Raw genomic sequence first — 22,160 nt, forward strand, 5'->3', positions numbered from 1 at the left:
ACCATGGGGAGAAGGGAGCAGGCAACATTTGGCAGTTATATAAACTGGAGAATTTTAAAGTTTTTTCCCTGAAGGCAAGTATGTATGTCCCTTTAGAGAAGCACAGGGATTGGACTGTTAGATTTAAGAACGGTTTCAGAAAATAGAGTATGCCTCATGCATTAGTTTGGGCTGCTGTAACAAGAACACCATAAACTGATCGCTTAGATAACAATGAAGATTTGTTTCTCACAATTCTGAAAGCTGGAAGCCCAAGATCAGGGTACTAGCATGATTGCATTTTAGTGAGGGCCCTCTTCTTGGTTTCTTCACATGGGGCAGGGGAGATGCCTGGGATCTTTTCATTAAAGGCACCAAAGCCATTATTGAGGCTCCTCCCACACAGGCTTCCCTAGTGGCTCAGAGGATAAAGAGTCTGCCCACAGTGCAAGAGACACTGGTTTGATTCCTGGGTTCAGGACAACCTCTTTCAAACCTAATTACCTCCCAAAGACTCCATGTCCAAATACTATCACTTTGAGGATTAAGGCTTCAACATATGAATTTGAGGAGTGTACAAACATTTAGCCCATAACACTTCTCCTCCTATAGTTTGTATCTTCTAAGCTTTCCCAGAAACAAAATTCAGACTTATTTCTTAGCTTAGACCAGGAAATAGTACCAGACTAAGCTCAGTACAAGCTGCCTTTCATGCCAATGTGACAGCCTTTTTTTTTTTTTTTTTTTTTTTTTACTGGTGGGGATTCTCCAGTTGCTGAGATAACAGAGATAACAAAAATGATGAAGAGGCCTAGAAGAGAATAAGAAACACGACTAGTTGCTCACAGCCACAACTGTACCCTGGGATGTATCACAGGAATGTCTTTGTCTGCACTGATGCTCAGGAGCTCCTAACAAGGCCCATGCACCAGCGCTTCTTCAATACATTTAGTTTGATTACGCATGTGCAGTTACAGAACATCTTCAAAGCAGGCTTACTTTGAATCTCTTTGAATCAGATAATTAATTTAAAAACAGAAAATATTTACTGTTTTAATTTGTCCAACTTTAGTAACAACTGCTTTGGGAGTTGTGTGCAGCATGCTATAAAAATAACTCCTTTTAATTATATTTATTTACTTAATGAATCACACAGATAGTAGGTGTGTGAAGTATTGAGGCAGCCTGCAGAGTTGCCCCAAGGTGTCACATTTGTACTGTGCCTTATGATTTATAATGTAATTTAAAATCCAGTCTTATCTTACATTTGCAGGGAACTTTTCAAGGTTTCATACACCTAGTAAGACACAATGCTGGGTCTCAGTTTTGGATTTTCTGGCTTCATATCCTGTGCTCTTTACAAATGCATTGAGAAAATCACACAGTGGAGTCAAGAGAGACTTATTGGAATTCTCACTGTGACACTTAGTAGCTATGTGACCTTGGGAAGGTCACTTAAACTCTCTCAGCTGCAATAAATTAAGTCCTCATGGGTTAAGATAGGAGACAATAAACCTAAGACTGCTTTGGAATGTATAAACTGTAGATCTCAAGCTTTACATGGAAAAGGATGACTGTTAATACAGAGATTAAATGGGGTATCTGGAGAGGCCATAATTATTTGTTGTTGTTATTAGTAAAGCTTTTGACACTGTTTCTTGGTATATAGCCTAGCCTACACAGAAAATCACCTGGAAGCAGATCTTCTAACACTCTTGATCCCTCTTATCTATTCTTTTTCCCCTCCCATAGTACTTCTTTCCATCTAACTACTATCAATGTCCTTATTTACTGTATCTATTGTCTGTCTTTCCTACTGCTAGAATGGAAGTACCAGGAGGGACAGATTTTCATCTCTTTGTTTCACTGAGGAATGTTCAGCATCTAGAACAGAGCATCTGGCACATATTGGTCATTAATAAATATTTGATGAGATAAAAAATCTTTTTTTCTCTGGGGATCAATCCAGTGATCTCCTTCACTTATGCAAGAGTAGGCTTTCAGGGAGGGGGCATGAAATAAACACATCAACTTGCAAAGAGAACCTGGGCATTTACAAGGATTGAGAGCCAACTCCTCCTCTACAGGCTAGAAGCTTGGACCTCCAAGGGGCCCCCACCCCTGTTCAGAGCAGGATGAGTTATGAGACTGCTGACCTAGGGAGGGCAGAGCTCAGCTCCTTGACTTGGGCATAAAGCAGAGGCATAGAGATTTGTGATGAAGGTGACTTTGGCATAAGGTAGGACTGATTCTGGAAGGTCACCTAGAGCAGTGAGAGCGGTGCTGCCAAGCTCCATCCCTAGGAACTACGTTCTCAGCATCAAGCCTCCCTGGCTTTGAATTGTGTCTGTGAGTATCTGTGCTTTATCTAAATTTATTTGGTGCATCTAAATTTATTTGGTTAGCAAGATATGTCCTAAGGTAATTACTTCTTTGCTTTATGCCATTTTGATTAATGAAAAGTTTCATTGGATGCTCCGCTTTTGGATAGTGGGAGAGACACTTATATATACATTCATTCATACTTGGTGCGTTCAGCCTTTGCCAGTGCATTGTTCATTTCTTAAAATGCATGATATAGAAAAAAAGTGCAAATTGCCCTTTCTCAGAGATGGCACCTCAGAATATGCTTTCTAGTGGAGAAGATGCAGAAATTCTCTCCTAAAATGTGTCCACAAAGCTGCTTCCCATGGAATTGAGGATATGCTGCTTGGCTGACTTGTTAAGGTTGCAGGGGGGTGTATCTTTGATTAAAAATACACGTGTTTAAAAATGTATTCCCCTCACCTTATGACATGTATAATAGAGAAATATTTTTTTCCAGGAATGGAAACCACTATTTACCACTATTTTTATATCTGGGCTTCCTTTCTTGCTCTCCCTCTTTTGAGTGGTGGTATGTGTGCATGTGAGCTACCCCCCGTCCAAGGTTGGGGCAGCGACCTAGAGTGCCAGGCTGCGATGGCACAGGAACAGCCAAGAGGAGCTACCCCACGTCTGAGGTCAGGGGCGGCAGCCGAGAGGAGCTACCCCGCATACAAGGTCGGGGGCAACGGCTGGGAGGAGATACCCTGCGTCTGAGGCTGGGGGCAGTGGCTGAGAGGAGCCACCCCATGTCCAAGGCCAGGGGCGGTGCCCAAGGCCAAGGGTGGCAGCAGGAAGGAGCAACCCCACGCCTGAGGCCAGGGCAGTGACTGGGAGCAGCAACCCCATGCCCAAGGCTAGGGGTGGCGGCCAGGAGGGGCAATCCCATGTCCAAGGAGTGGTGGCTGTGCGGGCACAGGAGGGGCTAGAGGAGCTATCCCACGTTGAAAGTCAGGAAGGGTGGCAGGAGGAGATACCCCTCATCCAAGGTAAGGAGCAGTGGCTGTGCTTTGCTGGAGCAGCCATGAAGAGATAGCCCATGCCCAAGGTAAGAGAAATCCAGGTAAGTTGGTAGGTGTTGCAAGAGTGCATCAGAGGGCAGACACACTGAAACCACACTCACAGAAATCTAGTCAATCTAATCACACTAGGACCACAGCCTTGTCTAACTCAATGAAACTAAGCCATGCCTGTGGCGCAACCCAAGACGGGTGGGTCATGGTGGAGAGGTCTGACAGATTGTGGTCTACTGAAGAAGGGAATGGCAAACCACTTCAGTATTCTTCCCTTGAGAACCTCATGAACAGTATGAAAAGGAAAAGTGATAGGATACTGAAAGAGGTAATCCCCAGGTCATTAGGTGCCCACTATGCTACTAGAGGTCAGTGGAGAAATAACTCCAGAAAGAATGAAGGGTTGGAGCCAAAGCTAAAACATACCCATCTGTGGGTGTGACTGGTGATAGGAGCAAGGTCTGATGCTGTAAAGAGCAATATTGCATAGGAACCTGGAATGTCAGGTCTGTGAATCAAGGCAAATTGGAAGTGGTCAAACAGGAGATGGCAAGAGTGAACATTGACATTCTAGGAATCAATGAACTAAAATGGACTAGAATGGGTGAATTTAACTCAGATGACCATTATATCTACTACTGTGAGCAAGAATCCCTTAGAAGAACTGGAGTAGCCATCATGGTCAACAGAAGAGTCCGAAATGCAGTACCTGGATGCAGTCTCAAAAACGACGGAATGATCTCTGTTCGTCTCCAAGGCAAACCATTCAATATCACAGTAATCCAAGTCTATGCCTCAACCAGTAATGCCGAGGAAGCTGAAGTTGAACGGTTTTATGAAGACCTACAAGATCTTTTAGAACTAACACCCCCCAAAAATGTCCTTTTCATTATAGGGGACTGGAATGCAAAAGTAGGAAGTCAAGAAACACCTAGAGTAACAGGCAAATTTGGCCTTGGAATGCGGAATGAAGCAGGGCAAAGACTAATAGAGTTTTGCCAAGAAAATGCACTGGTCATAGCAAACACCCCCTTCCAACAATACAAGAGAAGACTCTACACATGGACATCACCAGATGGTCAACACTGAAATCAGATTGATTGTATTCTTTGCAGCCAAAGATGGAGAAGCTCTATATAGTCAACAAAAACAAGACCAGGAGCTGACTGTGGCTCAGATCATGAACTCCTTATTACCAAATTCAGACTTTAATCGAAGAAAGTAGGGAAAACCGCTAGACCATTCAGGTATGACCTAAATCAAATCCCTTATGATTATACAGTGGAAGTGAGAAATAGATTTAAGGGCCTAGATCTGATAGATAGAGTACCTGATGAACTATGGAATGAGGTTCATAACATTGTACAGGAGACAGGGATCAAGACCATCCCCATGGAAAAGAAATGCAAAAAAGCAAATTGGCTGTCTGGGGAGGCCTTACAAATAGCTGTGAAAAGAAGAGAAGCAAAAAGCCAAGGAGAAAAGGAAAGATATAAGCATCTGAATGCAGAGTTCCAAAGAATAGCAAGAAAAGATAAGAAAGCCTTCTTCAGCAATCAATGCAAAGAAATAGAGGAAAAGAACAGAATGGGAAAGACTAGAGATCTCTTCAAGAAAATGAGAGATACCAAGGGAACATTTCATGCAAAGATGGGCTTGATAAAGGACGGAAATGGTATGGACCTAACAGAAGCAGAAGATATTAAGAAGAGGTGGCAAGAATACACAGAAGAACTGTACAAAAAGGATCCTCATGACGATGGTGTGATCACTCATCTAGGGCCAGACATCTTGGAATGTGAAGTCAAGTGGGCCTTAGAAAGCATCACTACAAACAAAGCTAGTGGAGGTGATGGAATTCCAGTGGAGTTGTGTCAAATCTTGAAAGATGATGCTGTGAAAGTGCTGCACTCAATATGCCAGCAAATTTGGAAAACTCAGCAGTGGCCACAGGGCTGGAAAAGTTCAGTTTTCATTCCAATCCCAAAGAAAGTCAATGCCAAAGAATGCTCAAACTACCGCACAGTTGCACTCATATCACACACTAGTAAAGTAATGCTCAAAATTCTCCAAGCCAGCCTTCAGCAATACGTGAACCATGAACTTCCGGATGTTCAAGCTGGTTTTAGAAAGGGCAGAGGAACCAGAGATCAAATTGCCAACATCCTCTGGATCATGGAAAAAGCAAGAGAGCTCCAGAAAAACATCTATTTCTGTTTTATTAACTATGTCAAAGCCTTTGACTGTGTAGATCACAATAAACTGTGGAAAATACTGAAATTGATGGGAATACCAGACCACCTAACCTTCCTCTTGAGAAATCTGTATGCAGGCCAGGATGCAACAGTTAGAACTGGACATGGAACAACAGACTGGTTCCAAATAGGAAAAGGAGTACGTCAAGGCTGTATATTGTCACTCTGCTTATTTAACTTATATGCAGAGTACATCATGAGAAACACTGGACTGAAAGAAACACAAGCTGGAATCAAGATTGCCGGGAGAAATATCAATAACCTCAGATATGCAGATGACATCACCCTTAAGGCAGAAAGTGAAGAGGAACTAAAAAGCCTCTTAATGAAAGCAAAAGAAGAGAGTGAAAAAGTTGGCTTAAAGGTCAACATTCAGAAAACGAAGATCATGGCATCCAGTCCCATCACTCCATGGAAAATAGATGGGGAAACAGTGGAAACAGTGTCAGACTTTATTTTTTTGGGCTCCAAAATCACTGCAGATGGTGATTGCAAACCATGAAATTAAAAGACGCTTACTCCTTGGAAGAAAAGTTATAAGTAACCTAGATAGCATATTCCAAAGCAGAGACATTACTTTGCCGACTAAGGTCCGTCTAGTCGAGGCTATGGTTTTTCCTGTGGTCATGTATGGATGTGAGAGTTGGACTGTGAAGAAAGCTGAGCACCGAAGAATTGATGCTTTTGAACTGTGGTGTTGGTGAAGACTCTTGAGTGTCCCTTGGACTGCAAGGATATCCAACCAGTCCATTCTAAAGGAGATCAACCCTGGGATTTCTTTGGAAGGAATGATGCTAAAGCTGAAACTCCAATACTTTGGCCACCTCATGCGACAAGTTGACTCATTGGAGAAGACTTTGATGCTGGGAGGGATTGGGGGCAGGATGAGATGGCTGGATGGCATCACCGACCCTATGGATGCGACTCTGAGTGAACTCCGGGAGTTGGTGATGGACAGGGAGGCCTGGCGTGCTGTGATTCATGGGGTCGCAAAGAGTCAGACACGACTGAGCGACTGAATTGAACTGATGTGTGCATGTGTGTCACAGAGAGACAGACAGAGAGAGAGAGACAGAGAGAGAGAGAGAGAGAGAGAGAGAGAATAAAGAGAGATGAGAGAGAGAATATGAACTAGTGACTCTTAGCCCTCTTAAAACTGCTGATCCCACAGAATGGTCACAACTCTTATTTAAAATAGCCAGGGCAGATTTTAATAAAAGTTGCAGTAGAGAGAAGAACTGTTACTTGGATGACTCCAAGCTCTTACCAGCCAGGCACCGACTTCCAAAGCAGAAAAGCAGGTTCAGGGTCCTAGTAGGGAGAGGCGGGGTGGGTCTGGGATTCTGATGAGCTGGGTCATCAATTCCTCTTATCTCCGTTGGGTTTCAGAATCCAAGAGGTCCATCCTCACTACACCTCCCACTCTTGCCTAGCTGCCATCTGATCATCTGAAAATGCAACTCTGAGGGAGAGAAGGCAATATCCCAGAAGGTTTAACTGCCTTCAGGAGCCCAGACTCTTCCAACTATCTTGGTGTAGTCAGAACTTGAGTAGCAAGTGTTAAGCTAGAGGAAAATCAGTTAGCAAAAGCAAAGCAGAAACTGGTCAAAGAGTGCTCCAGGGAAGTGAAGGTGGAGAGAGGATGGAAGAGCAAAGTTTGCCCTCTGTGTTTCTAGAATGTTCTCCTTCCCCTAATTTCAAAGCACTGAGTCACAGACTAGGATAGACTATCATCAGGGAGAAGGATGAGGACCCTTTTCTGTTCCTTACTCAATGTCATCCAGCTTCTTTCTCAACAGAGACTTGCCTTCTGGACCAATGATGATCGCAGCACTCTGCTTTAGTCTGCCAGATCTCCTCGCTGAGCAGGGCTCCTGCATCTGCCTCTGTATGTCCCAGGCTTGCTTATTCCTGGAGCCTTCCCTGGGCTTTTTTGAAAACCCAGCACTGCATCTTTAAGGACCAAATTAAAGAGAAAAGATACGTTGTTGTTGAGTACATACTGTATTTAACGTTTTTTAATCCCAGAGAAGTGAAATGCAACATCTGTTTGAGTTTATGTAATGTCCAAAGACTGACAATTCAGAATTTCCTAATTAAAGTCATTTTTAAGGCACTCTGCAGAGCCAGCTTTCATTCTCTTCCTTCATTGGGTTTTTCTCCAAACTGTAGCAGAATACCGGGGTTCTCTTTCTTCAAAGTGATACACACATGCTCATGCTTTGAACCTGCTCTTTGTTCTGACAACACAGAAAACAGCACAATTCCAATCGGGAAACAGGACAGGAAGGAAATACATGTGGGGAGGTGGGGCAGAAGAACATGGAGAAGATGTACAATTTGATGAACTGACACAGTGGGAGCAGAAAAGTGAAGAGGCAGAAGGGAAATGGGACAGGGTGGGGTGGGCCAGATGGCTGGCAGCCAGTGAAAAATAGGCTACATTTCCCAGTGATGTTTCAATTAATTTAGCTGGTTCCTTTTTTTTTTTTTTTTTTAAGATGGAGCCGATATAAGGCAGGTGTCTCAAAATTATGTCTCAAAATTATGTGTACACAGTAAGTGTGCCTGCTTGTGCTCATGCACTGAAGAGGGTTTGATTTTAGACACAGGTGTGATTTAGGAGCTCTAAAAAGCCCCCTTTTGATAAAAAATAATATCCCTTACTGGTCCACAACTGTGCCTGAAATTCCCACCATGAGAGCCATACTTTCAGATTAAGGCAAAATCTATAGCCCCTATTAAAATATAAATGTCACCGGAGAGGGTAACACTCAACTCTTTAGCACCCACTGACTGAACTGTCTGTTTCCTATCCAGAGTAGGACCCTGAGAGATGGGATGGAGGGGTGGGCACATTCTGACAGTTGGGGGAAGAAGGCTTGGTGACGTGGGATGCAGGAGGGGGACAGGTTGGGCAGCTGAGGGTGTGTGACATCGTATTAATAGTTGCTCCAGGAGGTTACTCAGGGGCAAAAGAGTAACCCTTGGAGGGATGGGGTAGCAAAAACAACTCCTCCCACATCACAGGTTTCCTTAGTGTGTGTGTGTGTGTGTGTGTGTGTGTGTGTGTGTGTGGTATATCTAACAGTTTGTAAATATTACAACATTCTGGGTATATGCCCAATATATTGGGTTGGTCAAAAAAGTTCATTCATAACATATTATGGAAAAACCCAAATGAGCTTTTTGGCCAACCCAACAGAATTCACTCGGGCCTTTTAAGAACAGAGTACATCTCTGTATGTCCCTATGGTGTGTATACAGTCTGTGCACATGTGTACACACACACCTTTCCTCATACTCCACAGTAAAAGATCTTGTAAGCCATCGGGGATTTGGATGGGTCCAGTTCTTGGGGAAAGGACTGGCTTGGGGCAGGCAACATGGCTCCTTTCTTTGTTATCAGCAGATTTTTGTTCAGTTCAGGTGGCTCTGCAGAAATGGCCAAGGCTTGGGTTATAAACACTGGGCGTGGGCCTTTCCATCTGGACTGGGGTTTGGAGGCATTCATGTGGACTTGGGGAGCCTGGGGGAGGGGCAAGTGGAGAGAGAATCTGGCAAAGGGTAGGTCTGAGATCAGCCCCAGGCCGCGTGCAGGAACCACGCGGGTACAGCAGGCAGGATCTGCCAGCTCTCCACGGGTTTGCTCTGGTTGACTGACCTAATGGGGAAGAGTCAGAAATGAGGAAGGTTCAGGGCTGGAGGAGTGGGAGGAGAACTCGTCATTCCTCAATGGCCTTTTCCTATTCTTTGCACAGAAGAAAACTTGGGAAATCACGGATGAAGAATGTGGGCGGGGGGAGGGGCAAAGGTGGGAAGACACTAGAAGTGCTTCTCAATCCTAGTCTCACATTAGGATCATCTGCGTGACTTTCTAAAAACACCTGTCCCAGGCCCCATCCCCAAAGATTCTGTTGGAATGCGGTTGGGGAGGGGATCAGACATGAGTTTTCTGTAAGCTCCTTGGTGTCTCAAAAGTACATGTGGCGTTAGTTGAGAAGACAGCACCAGAGCAATCCAGAAGTCTTGTTCTGAGAGGGCCAGGCTGGAGCTGACTGGTCAGTCCCCACCATCGTATGAAGAAGGAGAAGAGATGGGTCGATATGAGGGGGGACAGTGGGGGATGATTCTGAGAACTTCTATTTGGACAGTCAAGCGTCTACTAGTTTGTTTGGCTTTACAGCCTCACTAGGTCTCTAATCCACTTCTGGTTTAAAATCTGTCTGAGGTGGAGGTGTTTGGGCACAGGGAGAGAATCCCCCACCGCCCTCCCCTCTCCCCACCCCCCCGCCCCCCGCCCCATTTCCTGTCACTTCAAAGAGGAGTAATTCACTGTGCTGTATGGGGCCAAGAAGACAAATTCTGGGGTGAGATGGGAGTAGATTTTTCTGTTATATAATAAACACATGTTTCATAAATAAATAAACAAACCAGTAAGCAAGGCAATAAACAAAATAATGCGCTCAGTTTTTGCTCTCTTAAAGTGGTTCTCTCCTCACCCCATTGATCCTGGTGACATACACGAGGCCCTTGGTCACCTGAAGGTGACCAGCCCAGTCGCATGGAGGAAGTAGGACTGCTTTGGCCCCGGCTCTGCAAGGATCAGAGGAATCTAGAGAGAGTATTAACACTGGCCACCCGTGTGGCAGAGGGAGAAAGAGAGGAGCTATATATTCCCTCTGTTTTTCATCCAAAAGTATAGGGAGGGAAGTTAGGGCTTGGGAACCAATGCTGGAACATTTTAGGTATCTGAAGTCCAAACTGACCGGCACTTCATCGCAGCTTCACTTAGAGGTGTGGGGATGGACTTGAGATCTGGATGGACCCAATCTTTCCACACAAAAAGATACAGCAGGCACAACTCCCGCTTCAACACAGCTCCCCAGGAGCCAACCAGCCAGGCTGTGGAGAGTGCTGCACGGCATGTGGTGGGGTGGGAGGGAGGACAGGCCATGGGATGAGGGAATGGGAGGATGGTGAGGAGACAGGTAGGGTGGCGCCCGTTTTAGTGGGAAGGCAGCTATCCAGGGCTTCCGCTTCTGGAGCCAGCAGCCATTGCTCACTTCCTCCTCTTTAGTCTCTGCCATGTGGTTCTGCTCCTGGGCGTGCCTTGTTCTACTAGGTGACCTGTATGTGGACATGGAGACATGTAAATAAAATGGGCATTAAGACAGTGGCCAAAGAATGTTATTCCTTACAAGCAGATGTTTATAATCTGGGCTTCATAAGTAGATTGCAAGGGGACAATGACCCTGAGACTTTTATGCAAAATTATGAGTACTTATTTACATATGCATTGCTCTGTCAAGACAGTCTATAGTATTTATGTGGCTGTTAAGCACAAACAATATTAGATTCTAGATCGGCTATAAGTATAACCCACTAGCAAGGCACAAAAGGGTCTACATAAATGGGTGGGAATTCCAGACCCTCTATGGCTTTGGTTCTCAGCATCCAAAGGCACAAGGGAATTTGTAAGAATTGCTGATTCACCAGAACTCTATCTATGGCTCTCCCAGTATACCTGCGCATGGGCATATATTCAAGCTCTGCTAAAACATTTTGAATGTGAATCTGTATTACTCAACTTAGAGTTGTTGATCAATTTTTCTTCTTTCAAAAAGACTATTTTGGGGGAGTACTTGCATATATGGTAAGTTGTGGTCCTAAAGAAGTGAACCGAATTTTTAAATTAAAAAGGGTATTTTTGAATGCATGAACGGAGTTGTTTTGAGATAAATCCAAGCATTGGACATCTTCCTCTTGCTTTCCTGATCATTTGTTTATGCTTCGTATCATTGGATTGTTATTATGCGGGGTTGGTTATAGCAATGTACTACTATAATGGCACAATGAGTTTTTGTGATTCCAAATGAACACAGTTGCATTCAGATTTTAGGCATGGTTTCAGTTTCAGACAGGAAAAAAAAAAAACTCAAATTCTTATAGAGATGGCGAAATAAACTTGTTCCAACTGTTTGAAGTTTGCAGACAACCCCACTATATATACAAACGTGGACTTAATAGCCTAGAAGCCATTCTAGAAACTGTCCCTCCCTTCATCTTGTGCTCTGGAATAACTGCCATGCTCTAGCGTCAGTGAATGCCAGTTCCCCTTCCTGCAGTGAGAGACTGCTTGTGCTGGGCTCTGCCGGCGTTTGATGTTATGCATGCCACAGAGAGACACATATGGTGCATGATGGGGAAGAGTGGGGGTACTGCGTGGATACAGGTGTGCAGAGGCTTGGAGACAACCTCGGAATCTGTCTACTGCTCATGGACCACAGTGGAGAGATACCTGTGTGCAAAAGTCACATCATCGTGATGACCACTTTATATGACTATTATATTTATTATCATATTCCTATTATAGTAGTTATACAATAAGGATGCCTTTAGAGTAGCATAATTTTTGCACAAAATTTTTTTTCAACTACATAGTTGAGTTCCATCTATCAATTTTCCCCAAGGCAAGGCACAAGAAGCTTAGAGTTCTCTGTCAATGTGCTCCCACAAACCTAAAAACTTTAAGGGAGTGACTGTGGCACTGAGGACAGGTTTTCTTCCCATTTTACAGATGGAAAAGTGCAGGTGAGCTGTATGAGAAGTCTTGCCTAATAAAGTCAATTCAATATCAGGCCTTAGGGGTTCTCAGGTTTCCGCATCCACAAGACCTCCTGAGCACTTGAAATAGGCTTGGGAAATGACTCTTTCTCTACTGAAGAGGAAAAGACAAGATTGTTCTGGCTGCAGAAAGTTTGGAATCCAGCTGAGTTTAGAGTTGCTTATCCTCTGATAAGAAATGGCCCATTTCCTTTATGATAAACACGCCCAAAGATAGAATTTCTCCTTGCTATTTTGAATGGCTTTTCAGAGGTGGTATTTTCTTGTTTCTTCAGGTGAGACAGTGAGTCTTTAGTCCCTGATGTGTGTGTGTGTGTGTGTGTGTGTGTGTGTGCGTACACTGTGTGTATGCATAAGCGCTGTGCATGGAGAGGTGGGTGGGATAGTGCCTTGGTCCCTGTTCATCGGATATGCACACACAGAGTCCTTCTTTCTTTCCTAATCAATTAGTAATAATAGTTTTCTATAGTTTCTGGTATATAAGGGAATGAAGTGGGAAATAATCTAATTGGCTGTTTTGCTTTCTACGTCCAGTTTAATGAAATTGTTCTCAGCCTGAAATGCATGTATTATCTTTCCTGTTATTTTTCCAATTAATATTTCATTGGATCACGTCTATGAGGAATATTCTAATTGGTTTGAAGGGGTGGGGGGTGAGGGGATGAGAGCAGATGGAGAGATGACCAGCTGCTCCTCTCATCACCAGAGCCACGCATGCACTGATGCAGCTGTAGGTTTTCCCCAATGCCTTTCCTTGGAGGAGCTCAAAGAGCTTGACAGAGTGCTGCCTTGCCACCTTAACCATCCTCACTGATCTCTTGGGCCAGGCAGATCAAGGGACCTCCTGCCAAGGTCCCTGGGTTCGCTGAGATGTGTGACTCCAAAGGCAAAATGAGTAGCTCCTGTTTCCTGTGAGCATTGTCTACCTGCAGACTCTGTTTAGCCTACAAGAGTGAACACCTCTTATAAACACTTGTTTTAAGAGTGAGTCTCCAGAGGGACCTCACAATACCTCCCCATAGCTGCTCTTCTTGTGAAGAGAACAATGCATAGAAGATGGCATGGAAACAGGGCTGGGCCTGGGGTGAGGCAATCCGGGTGCCCAGGGCAGACACCGAAGGGGCCTCCCTCTCAGCAGATGCAGAATCAGTGTTTGCAAACAGGAGTGAGTGCCTTCTTTGATTTTCCAGGGCAGGCACCTTGGTTGGTTTGTGTCTGGCCTGAAGCAAAGCATTCCGTCCTCTCTCCTGTCTCCTCCTTGCTCCCCGTGATGTGGGGTCTCAGCCGTCCGAGCCCAGCCCCATGCCTAGCCATCTCTCTATTCAGATGCTTCATGTGCGCTCTCAGAGCCCCTCACAATCCCCAGGGAGGTCTGCATGCAGCGAGGCTGCTGCTCTGCGTCTCGGCCTTCTCCTTTCTCCTATAACTTGAACGTCTGTTTTCCATTCTCTTGGGCATTTCTGACCCAGTATTCAGCTGTTTTAAGGGTCAGGCCACATTTTCTGGGTTAGTGAAGGACAGATAGGAGCCAGAGGCAGAGAAGAGCCTCCTTTGCATGGCCATGTGACCTGCTGCCCAAAGGCCTGACTTCATGTTTGTTTTGGTGAGAAAAGATGGTAGGTTCTCTTTGGGATCACTCTCCAGCTGGGCAAAATTGCCTTTCTTCCCAGAAATTCTGTGGCGTGGCCAACCTGGGAGTGAGGCACAGGTTGGGATGTGGGAGCAGGGGGCCTTGGGGAGCAGCCCTGAAGCAAGCTCTGTCGCTGGTCCAGGATGGGGCATGTGAAATAGGGCCTTAGCAGGCAGGGCAGGCAGAGAGAGGGGCCATAGCCAATTATATTTCCAGTGTGGTGAGACAGCTTGGGGGCGGGGGGCAGTGTAGGAAGAAGTATTTCCTCCTTTTATGTGCACCCATGTGACCAAATCTGTAATGTTACCTACAAACTTGAAGTCCCAGCCAAGATCTGGTGCATCTTGCAGAGATGGGAACTGTGTAGAGACAGACAGGCCAGTGGAGACCCACATAAAGACATGTACACATATAATAATAAGAATAATTTCCCCCTCTGTGTTTCTTGCCTGAGCCCATGATAGGAAAAATGTAGCTGTCCCTGGCTGGCTTCTCCAGGAGGTTTAAATAGGCAAATCATTTTGGGATTTCAAGTCTGGCCCAGATCTGATCAGCCTCTTTTCCTTTCTGAAAGATCTCTTGGAATTCCAGCTATAAATTCTTCCCAGAGCTGCTTTCTACAGGGCTATGTAGAGATCTGCTTTCTTTCCTTGACTGCCAGGGTTCAGGCCTCACCAACAAGGTGTCCGGGGGCAGGGTGAACTCAAGATCCCCACTATTCCCCACAAAGCCAGGCCTCCCCTGGCAGGGACAGTGGGCTTCCCTGAGATGGTCTTGGGATTCCAATCTGATGGGGCTTGAAGGCCTGCAACTCTTCCTGGGCCCCATGATTCTACTGACATGACAAGACCTTACATCAGGCAGCACTTCAGACATTTTTGAGTGTTTCCAGACATCACATCGCTGTGTCTTCCTGACTACAATGTTGGCTGGGCTGTGCTAGTGGCTCTGTTAACAAAGGACGAAACAGGCTGAGATGAATGACATGATTTGTTGACGGTCTAGTTCATCAGCTGGGTTTAGAAGATTCAGATTGTTCAGAGGTCCTGGGCTCTGGCCTCTGACTTCAGAGCACCCAAGTAGGCCTCCTTTCCAACATGGAAGAAGAGAGAAGTCACTGAAGACACAGATCCTAAGACCACTGAACCCAGATTCCTCAGGAGAGCTTACTCTGCCTGGTCAAAGTGCATCCAGAGATCAATTATGGCGGCTGTGCACAGACTTCCCCTGCAAGGGAGTCACCCTGCCTGAGGAAGAGCAGTGGAGAAAATGCTCCATGAGAGTGGAGGAAAGGAGAGGAGCCAGAAGACTGAAATTCAAATCTTAAGAGCACCATTGGTAGTAGTGTGACCTTGGACAGGTCACTTGACCTTCAAGTCTCTCATCTGTAAAACGGGGATACAAATTAGACCTTACAAGGTTATTGAGAATCAAGTCAAAAAGCATTTGTGTCTGTGCTATGCAAACTGCAACAAACTAATCAAATGGGAATTATTGTTGTTATAAGGATTAGACCAATACTAAGAATTTCTATCTTGAATAGAGATGTTTTATACTCTATGTAAAGGGAAGAAAGCACCCTTTTTAAGCTGTAAAGTGCTGTAGACCTCAAAGGAATTGTTAGGAGGAATGAGGTTAATTAGTAACAGGATCCATCATGGGAGGGAGCATGGCTAACCAAGGTAAGCAGAAGGACTCCATTTCTCCAAAAGCATTCTTATGAGTGTTTAAAAATGGCCAAACAACCTTGGCTGTCCTCTAGTCACTGAGCTGGCAACTCTTCTGAAGGCCTTCCATAGGCAGATGTCCTAACTAAGAAACTGGAACCAGACGTACTCAAGATCTCAAAAGAAATTTATGGCAATAAGACTCTCGGGTAAAAATATCTCTGGGCACTGAGCTAGCTCACTCCACTCCCTTTCTATCTAAGGATCATTTAGGCTTAATTATAGAGTTCAGGCATTCATTGGGGTTTTGATTAATTTTCTTTTCAGCTTGAAGCATGTGTGAGTGTAGCAGGTCTCTGTGTGTGTGTGTTTACATCTTTTTTTGCAACTCAGTTGGGAGCTGGCTCTGGCAATGTTTAATTGTGCCCTCAGTTCTAACAAGAATAGTCAATGTGCCAACTGGAGCTTGGAAAGCCATTGTTTCCAGTGCCTCCGCCCCATGGGCTGCTCCTGCTGCATTGAGGGGTGGAGGGTGGCAAGGCCTTGCTCAGCTGGGACCTCAGCTGTGGGATGCTTGCTTTCCTCCCCCTTTTGTGCTCTTGGTGTTTCAGGGATTCTGAGACCAGGAGAGTAGGTTTCCTACTCCACCGATCACCAGTACTGTGCTACAAGCTGGTGAGTGACAGCCAGCTCACCCACACTGCAGCCCCTGGCAGGAATGTTTTCTGGGCAAGTCTCCTTGTGGATTACACAGTTTTCTGCATAAGAAGGCAGTGTTACTTCTCTTAGTTTAATATGCCCACTTAGTTGACGGGTAGGGACTACATGACTGTGTAGGTGAAAGTGACCTGCTTTCTCCTTCCTTCTCTTCTGTGCTCTCCAGGCAGGGAACAACTCAGGAGGCGCCACAGTGTAGCATCATGGCAAGAGATGTGGACCCAAGTGGCTCAGTTTGAATCCCAACTCCCCATATTTTCCATTTGTGTGCCTATCCACTTAACCTCTGTGGATCTCAATTTACTGTTACACTTCTAAGACTGTCTGGGGATGGAAAAATGCATGTGGAAGCCTTTTGTAAACTACTCCATAAATCACAGTTGTTTTATTTTACTGCTCAGAATGACTGCTGAGAACATGATTTTGATCTATGAGATATTCCTAGCTCCAGAAAAGAGATGCAAAAAGGCCCATGGAAAAGAAGACAGAGAAAGAACTAGCTTCCAGCCTTCTTGGGTGCTGCAGACCAAAGCAACAAGCTGGGAATGTAAGATGCTGCAAAGACCCAGACTAAGAGTTCAAAACAGTTGGTATAGGTAAAAGAGAATCAGGAACATTCATTTCTTGGACATAACTGTTTTTTAAAGGATGGATTTCATTGTCTCTAGTGCTAAGAGGGTGAATGGCTCGAGGACTGTGACAATGTTTTGCCTGGAGCCAAGAGGAGAACTACGGGTCTCAGGTAAGTGTGACAATGCTGTGATACGAGATATGGGAACCCACGTCTTCTCTCGGCTCTGCTGCTGATTATGACCCTGTGAGTGATGTGACCCTGAATAGACGAGACCTCAATTTCCTTGAGATTATGGAAAAAAAAATCTCAAAGGAATCTATGAGGAATTTATGATTTAATAAAATGCTCTTTTCCACACAGCAATTAAAAACTCTTGTGCCACTAAGAGACTGTTGTGGTATGTATGTGTGTTTAGAATTCAAATATAGTACTAAGACTACCCAACTAAAACCTAGTCGAGGCACCACACGAACCCCTTTAAACTGATGGCATCTGGTGTCAGACACAAGGACTGTCAGGGAAAGAAAGGCCTGATGGGAGGATGGAGGTGACCCAGAGATTTCAAGATGAATTCACTCTTGTTGGAGAGCCTTTCATTTGGCAATATCTGATGAAGCTGAAAGGTAATGACCTATGGATGACAGAAAAGACACTATTTCCTTGTAAAGCAACTCTAACTTCAAAATAATAGGCTGCAGAGCAACAGAACATTCTGCCAGGCTGACTTCAGAACTGAGACACCCAACTAAGAGTTCACAGCACTATCACTGACAGTAGCCATAATGTATATTTGCACAGTACCTTTAACTTTTATAAGTACCTTCCTATTTCTCTCATTTTTGTTATTACCTAATTTTCCAGAAAACTTGCCCAGGGCAATTTCTTTTAAAACTCTAGAAAATGTGAGTTTTCAGTGGGAAAAAATGTCTAACCAAGTATGTAGCATTTATAAATACAGATATGCCCTTGAAAAAGTTATTCTATATGTAAACATAATTGTGTAAGTCATATCATATTTTCATGGGCAGAAATCATGTGTAGCATTTTGTAATGTAAAAAAAACCTTTCCTCTTTAACCTTCTGTTTGTTACAATTTTAGATTTTTAAATATCAGGTTTTCTTAAAGTAGGGCCATAAGGATTAGATTTCAGGATCAGTATCCACACTCCAGAATTCCATAAGGGTAACATCTAATTCAATCACAGGGAGAGATTCCTATTTCTGATGTCAACATGGAAAATTAAGCAGCTTTGTATATAAACCATGGAGCTCTCTGAGACTACCTCTCCCATAAAATAAGGAGAGATAGGAAAGGACAGGGAAATCCAAATGTAACAGTTGAACTGTTTCTAAATGGAATGTCTCCAGGTCTTCTGTGAGTCACTGCTGTGTCATGAATGTGGTGTTATAAATAGCTCAGCTTGCCATCAATAACTAATCTATAAGAGAGTAGTTGGTGGTTGGGATATGAGGTTAAAATTTGGAGTGGATCTGCTAAACTTCTCATGTAAATAAGCACCTACTCCTGTGACATGAAGTAACCTGAAGTAAATAAGACCAAACTCCATTTTTGATAAAAGTAATAAACAAGTCTTCCTGCTTTTTATTCTCCATCTTCAAACTCAGATAAAAGATAGATCAGTGGAGCCAACCATGGGATTATAATAATTGCATGAATGTTAACTCTCTCGGCTCTGAAATTAGGCTGGCAATATCCACTCATAAAATCCACAACGGTATTGTGGGAGTTTTAGAATTATTTTGCATGGACGGTTTTGAACAAGGATCTATCTATCTATCTATCAAAATTAGCACTATCAAGAATAAAAGGAAAAGCTCTTTTGTAATGACTTAAAAGTTCTTTTTGTGGTGATCCTTATGGCAAAGATTGGATACCTTTAAAAACTTATATTGTCCTGACTAGAGGAAATATGGCCTTTCATCCTTATTGGTTGGATCTCACCAATACAGGTTTGTTTGCTGTGAGTAGCTCAGATTTTCATTAAGAGTCTGAAGTTAAGCATTATGAAGCACATTCTCACAAATGCTCAAGCGGTTAAAGTTGAGCTTCTGTGAAACTGAGCTAAAATAAACATATACAGATACACAGCATATGTACTGTGTATGCAGAAAGGCTATAAGCACACAAGCAGATATAGCTAGCAGGTCCTGCCAGCAATCATGCTGGCATGGGTGTTTGCATGTGTGAATGTGTAACAGCAAAATACTATTCTTACTTGTTGGAATGGTCTCGAAACTCTACATGGGTTCAAGCCTTATAAACAATTATCTTTTTGTAAATTAGGGCTGGTAATAGGAAGAGAGGCAGCAGCTGTAAACAAAATCACACTTTGGGTTTCAGTAAAAACATGGTGAAGGCCCCAAATATCACAGCTATTGCAGAATTCAGAAACTATCTATCCAAATATTGTGATTGAGGATACTTTGAATAAACAGTTTTTGGAAAGATGTGGGTAGATGGAAATGCCGTCATCATCATCAACTAGAACCACCGTCAGCACCCTGGACAGTTCCTATGAGGCTCTCCCTCGGAACAGAAGCAACATATTGTTTTCTTAGTGTTTCTTTCATTTCAGTGAGTGTGTTGATGATCTGATGATTAACTAATACATGCATAGGTATTACTTTGCAGTAACAAAGTTATCCCCTCCTCCTTCCATTGCCCATTCACTTTCATTCCGCCCCATTCCCCAGCACCCTCCAGTTAGACGATGGGACATATGTCTTACAAACACCTGATGTGGATGTTTTCACTCTCACTTCTAATTGGTTGGGAAGCAACATTTGCCACAGGCACTGTTTAATTTTGTTTCCATCCCCTGCCTCTCACAGGAAAGAAATGGTCAATAGTTCAGATAAAAGAATCATCCTGGTCAGCTCCAAAATATGGCTACTTGCATGGTAATCACAGCAAGTCTTTCAGAGCAGCGATTTTCTTTATTCCTAAAAGGAAGGGATTTTTCCTAAGGACTATGGTTCTACCAACCAAGGAGCAGCTCTACTCTTCACAAGTGGCTGCAAAGGCTGGCAAACCATGAGGTCTGCTTTGGCTCAGAAACTCAGTTTGGCTCCTGCCACCCCTGGCAACCTCACTGCGTGTCTCAGTGGCATATGCTCCACACACAGTCAGGCCAGTCTGCTTCTACTTAGGAGGGATCACAACTAGAGGTGGCCCCCGCTTAGGCCTCCACATGAGGACCTGGGCATCGTTGGCATTGGGCTTCACTAGTGCGTTGGGGGGTATGGGCTCCATCCGGCTCAGGATCCGGGGCTGCTCCTGCTGAGTCCTGCCCACCAGGCGGGCCCGTTGCCCCAAAAGTTGAAGAGGGTCCACCTCAATGTCCACCCTCATCCTCCACTTGATGGTCTGCAGAATGATCTTCTCTTTCGTGGTCGTGTTCATGGCCACCAGCCAGGTAGTGAAACTTTGGTCCCTCTTGATCCGTGTGAGCAGGGGCACATTGCTGTCACTCACTGGCACTGCCCATGTCACACTGGGGTAGAAATTGTCATTCATGCTGACGGAGAACCTGGAGATCTTGTTGGTGGGGCCAACCAGGGTCACAGTTTCTGTGGTGTTCCCGTACCAAGGGTAGCTCACCCCATCTGAGTCACTGATGGCTTTCACTCTCCCTTCCCTCAAGTCAGGCAGTTCCCAGCTTGACCTGGCAAAGCAGAAGAGATGCACAAGAAAAGAAGAGGCTGAATGAATTTTTTAAAAGCTGGAGAGGTGCCCACCACTTACTAACAGTCAACTTGGGCAAAATGGGAAGTTTAGAGGGGGAATTCAGGTAAAAAATGTCTATGCTGCCCTGCTTCAGGATTAAATGAGAACAAATCAAAACAGAACAAAAATGCAACACCAATACAAATCAAGTTAAGCCATAAGTAGTTCAACAGAGAGCAAAAATCTCAAAGAAGCATTTGTGAGATCCACGAAGGCATCAACTATCTGCAACCGTATAATTGTAATGAACTATTTAGAGGTATTCAACTGAATAAAAATACTTTCTCAGGAAGTGTGAGCTTATGTAAGGTTTGTTTGTTAAGAAAAGATGGTGGTTGGAATTTGACATACTTGTAAGGAAGTTGCATGTGGAAAGGAGGGCAAAGAGAGCTAAGGTTAAAGGTTATACTGATTTCATATGAAATCACAATAGTAGAATTTCTACTCAACAAAGAAAAATGTTTAAATTCTAGTCATTGGCCAATCCAGTATTTAGAAAACCTGCACATAGAAACTTGTAATAGGAGATAAGGGTCACCTTTGGGAAACCACCTCAGTGTGCAAGTTGTGCCACAGATTGGCATACATAGTCTATTGTGCTGTTCTCCCATCACCTTTAAGTCCAGCCTGGAAATTTAATTGCTTAGTTTAGCAAACACGCCATTCTGGGCACTTTGTTACTCCTCCTGGCTGCTTCTAACTTTGAACGGAAGGAAGGAGGAGAAGATATGCCCATATTCTTAGCCCATGTTTCTCCTCCAATGCTATGGAATATTCTTTATCATCATCATAGCTGATACTTATTGAGTGCTTACTCTATTCCAACCACTGTGCTGAGTTTTTTTATGTTATCTCAGTTAATGCTCAAAATATCCCACAAGATAAATATATTTTTATTTCCATTTATACTTGAGAGGATGGACACTTAAAAATATTAAGGCGTATGCAAGAGTTCTACAAGCTGTAAGGCGTGGGGCTGGGAGTCGTCTGACTCCAAAGTCTATGCTTTTGACCACAAAGCAACAATGCCTTCTGAAGTGGCCTTACACGATGCTGGAAGAAGCTGGAGTGGAGGGGATTCAGGCTGTCCAATGATCTAGCAGCTCCCAGCGCAGCCATGGGAAGCTGGACTGGACCCTACTTGGGGCAGATATTGAGTCAGCAGAGTCTGGCTATGCAACCTCCATATATCCTTTCCTGGGACCAAGAATAACTCAGTAATAATGTGTAAGAATTTAATAATTAAGGAAAGGAAGGAGACTGTGCCACTCATCAGCAAAGAGGTAGTCTTGTTCTATACAATGTTCTTTCTCTTACAAAGTGACAGAGATCCTGCAGGACTTTATACCAAACACCTGAAAGGGAGCTACGTTGCCAGGTTAATACTGAACTGTCTCAGAATCCTTCACACAAGGACACTAACTGCTGCCTCCTGCTGCCACTGCCCCCACCCCACCCCCCACCCCAGCGTTCCCTATGCTAGTCAGACCCAGCCTGAAGGGAAGGGAAGGCTGGATTGCCTGGAGAGGAGGTGAGCTCACAGCTTCAAGAACCCTTTATCTTGCCTCCATGCCCTTAATAACTGC

The 22,160-nt window shown here is 44.2% G+C and overlaps 1 protein-coding gene across 1 annotated transcript in view; it reads right to left on the bottom strand.

The window, feature by feature from the left end:
- Positions 1 to 12,707: 12,707 nt before the first annotated feature.
- The window catches only part of FAM78B (family with sequence similarity 78 member B), a 99,908-nt gene continuing 90,455 nt past the window's right edge, over positions 12,708 to 22,160 (bottom strand). Inside the window, exon 2 of the mRNA XM_004002724.6 lies at positions 12,708 to 20,512. Within this exon, the coding sequence (XP_004002773.1) occupies positions 19,990 to 20,512 (523 nt within the window). The 3' untranslated portion in view covers positions 12,708 to 19,989. The remainder of the gene's footprint in view (positions 20,513 to 22,160) is intronic.

The sequence above is a fragment of the Ovis aries genome, chromosome 1 (assembly GCF_016772045.2).
Source record: "Ovis aries strain OAR_USU_Benz2616 breed Rambouillet chromosome 1, ARS-UI_Ramb_v3.0, whole genome shotgun sequence".
Lineage (NCBI taxonomy): Eukaryota > Metazoa > Chordata > Mammalia > Artiodactyla > Bovidae > Ovis > Ovis aries.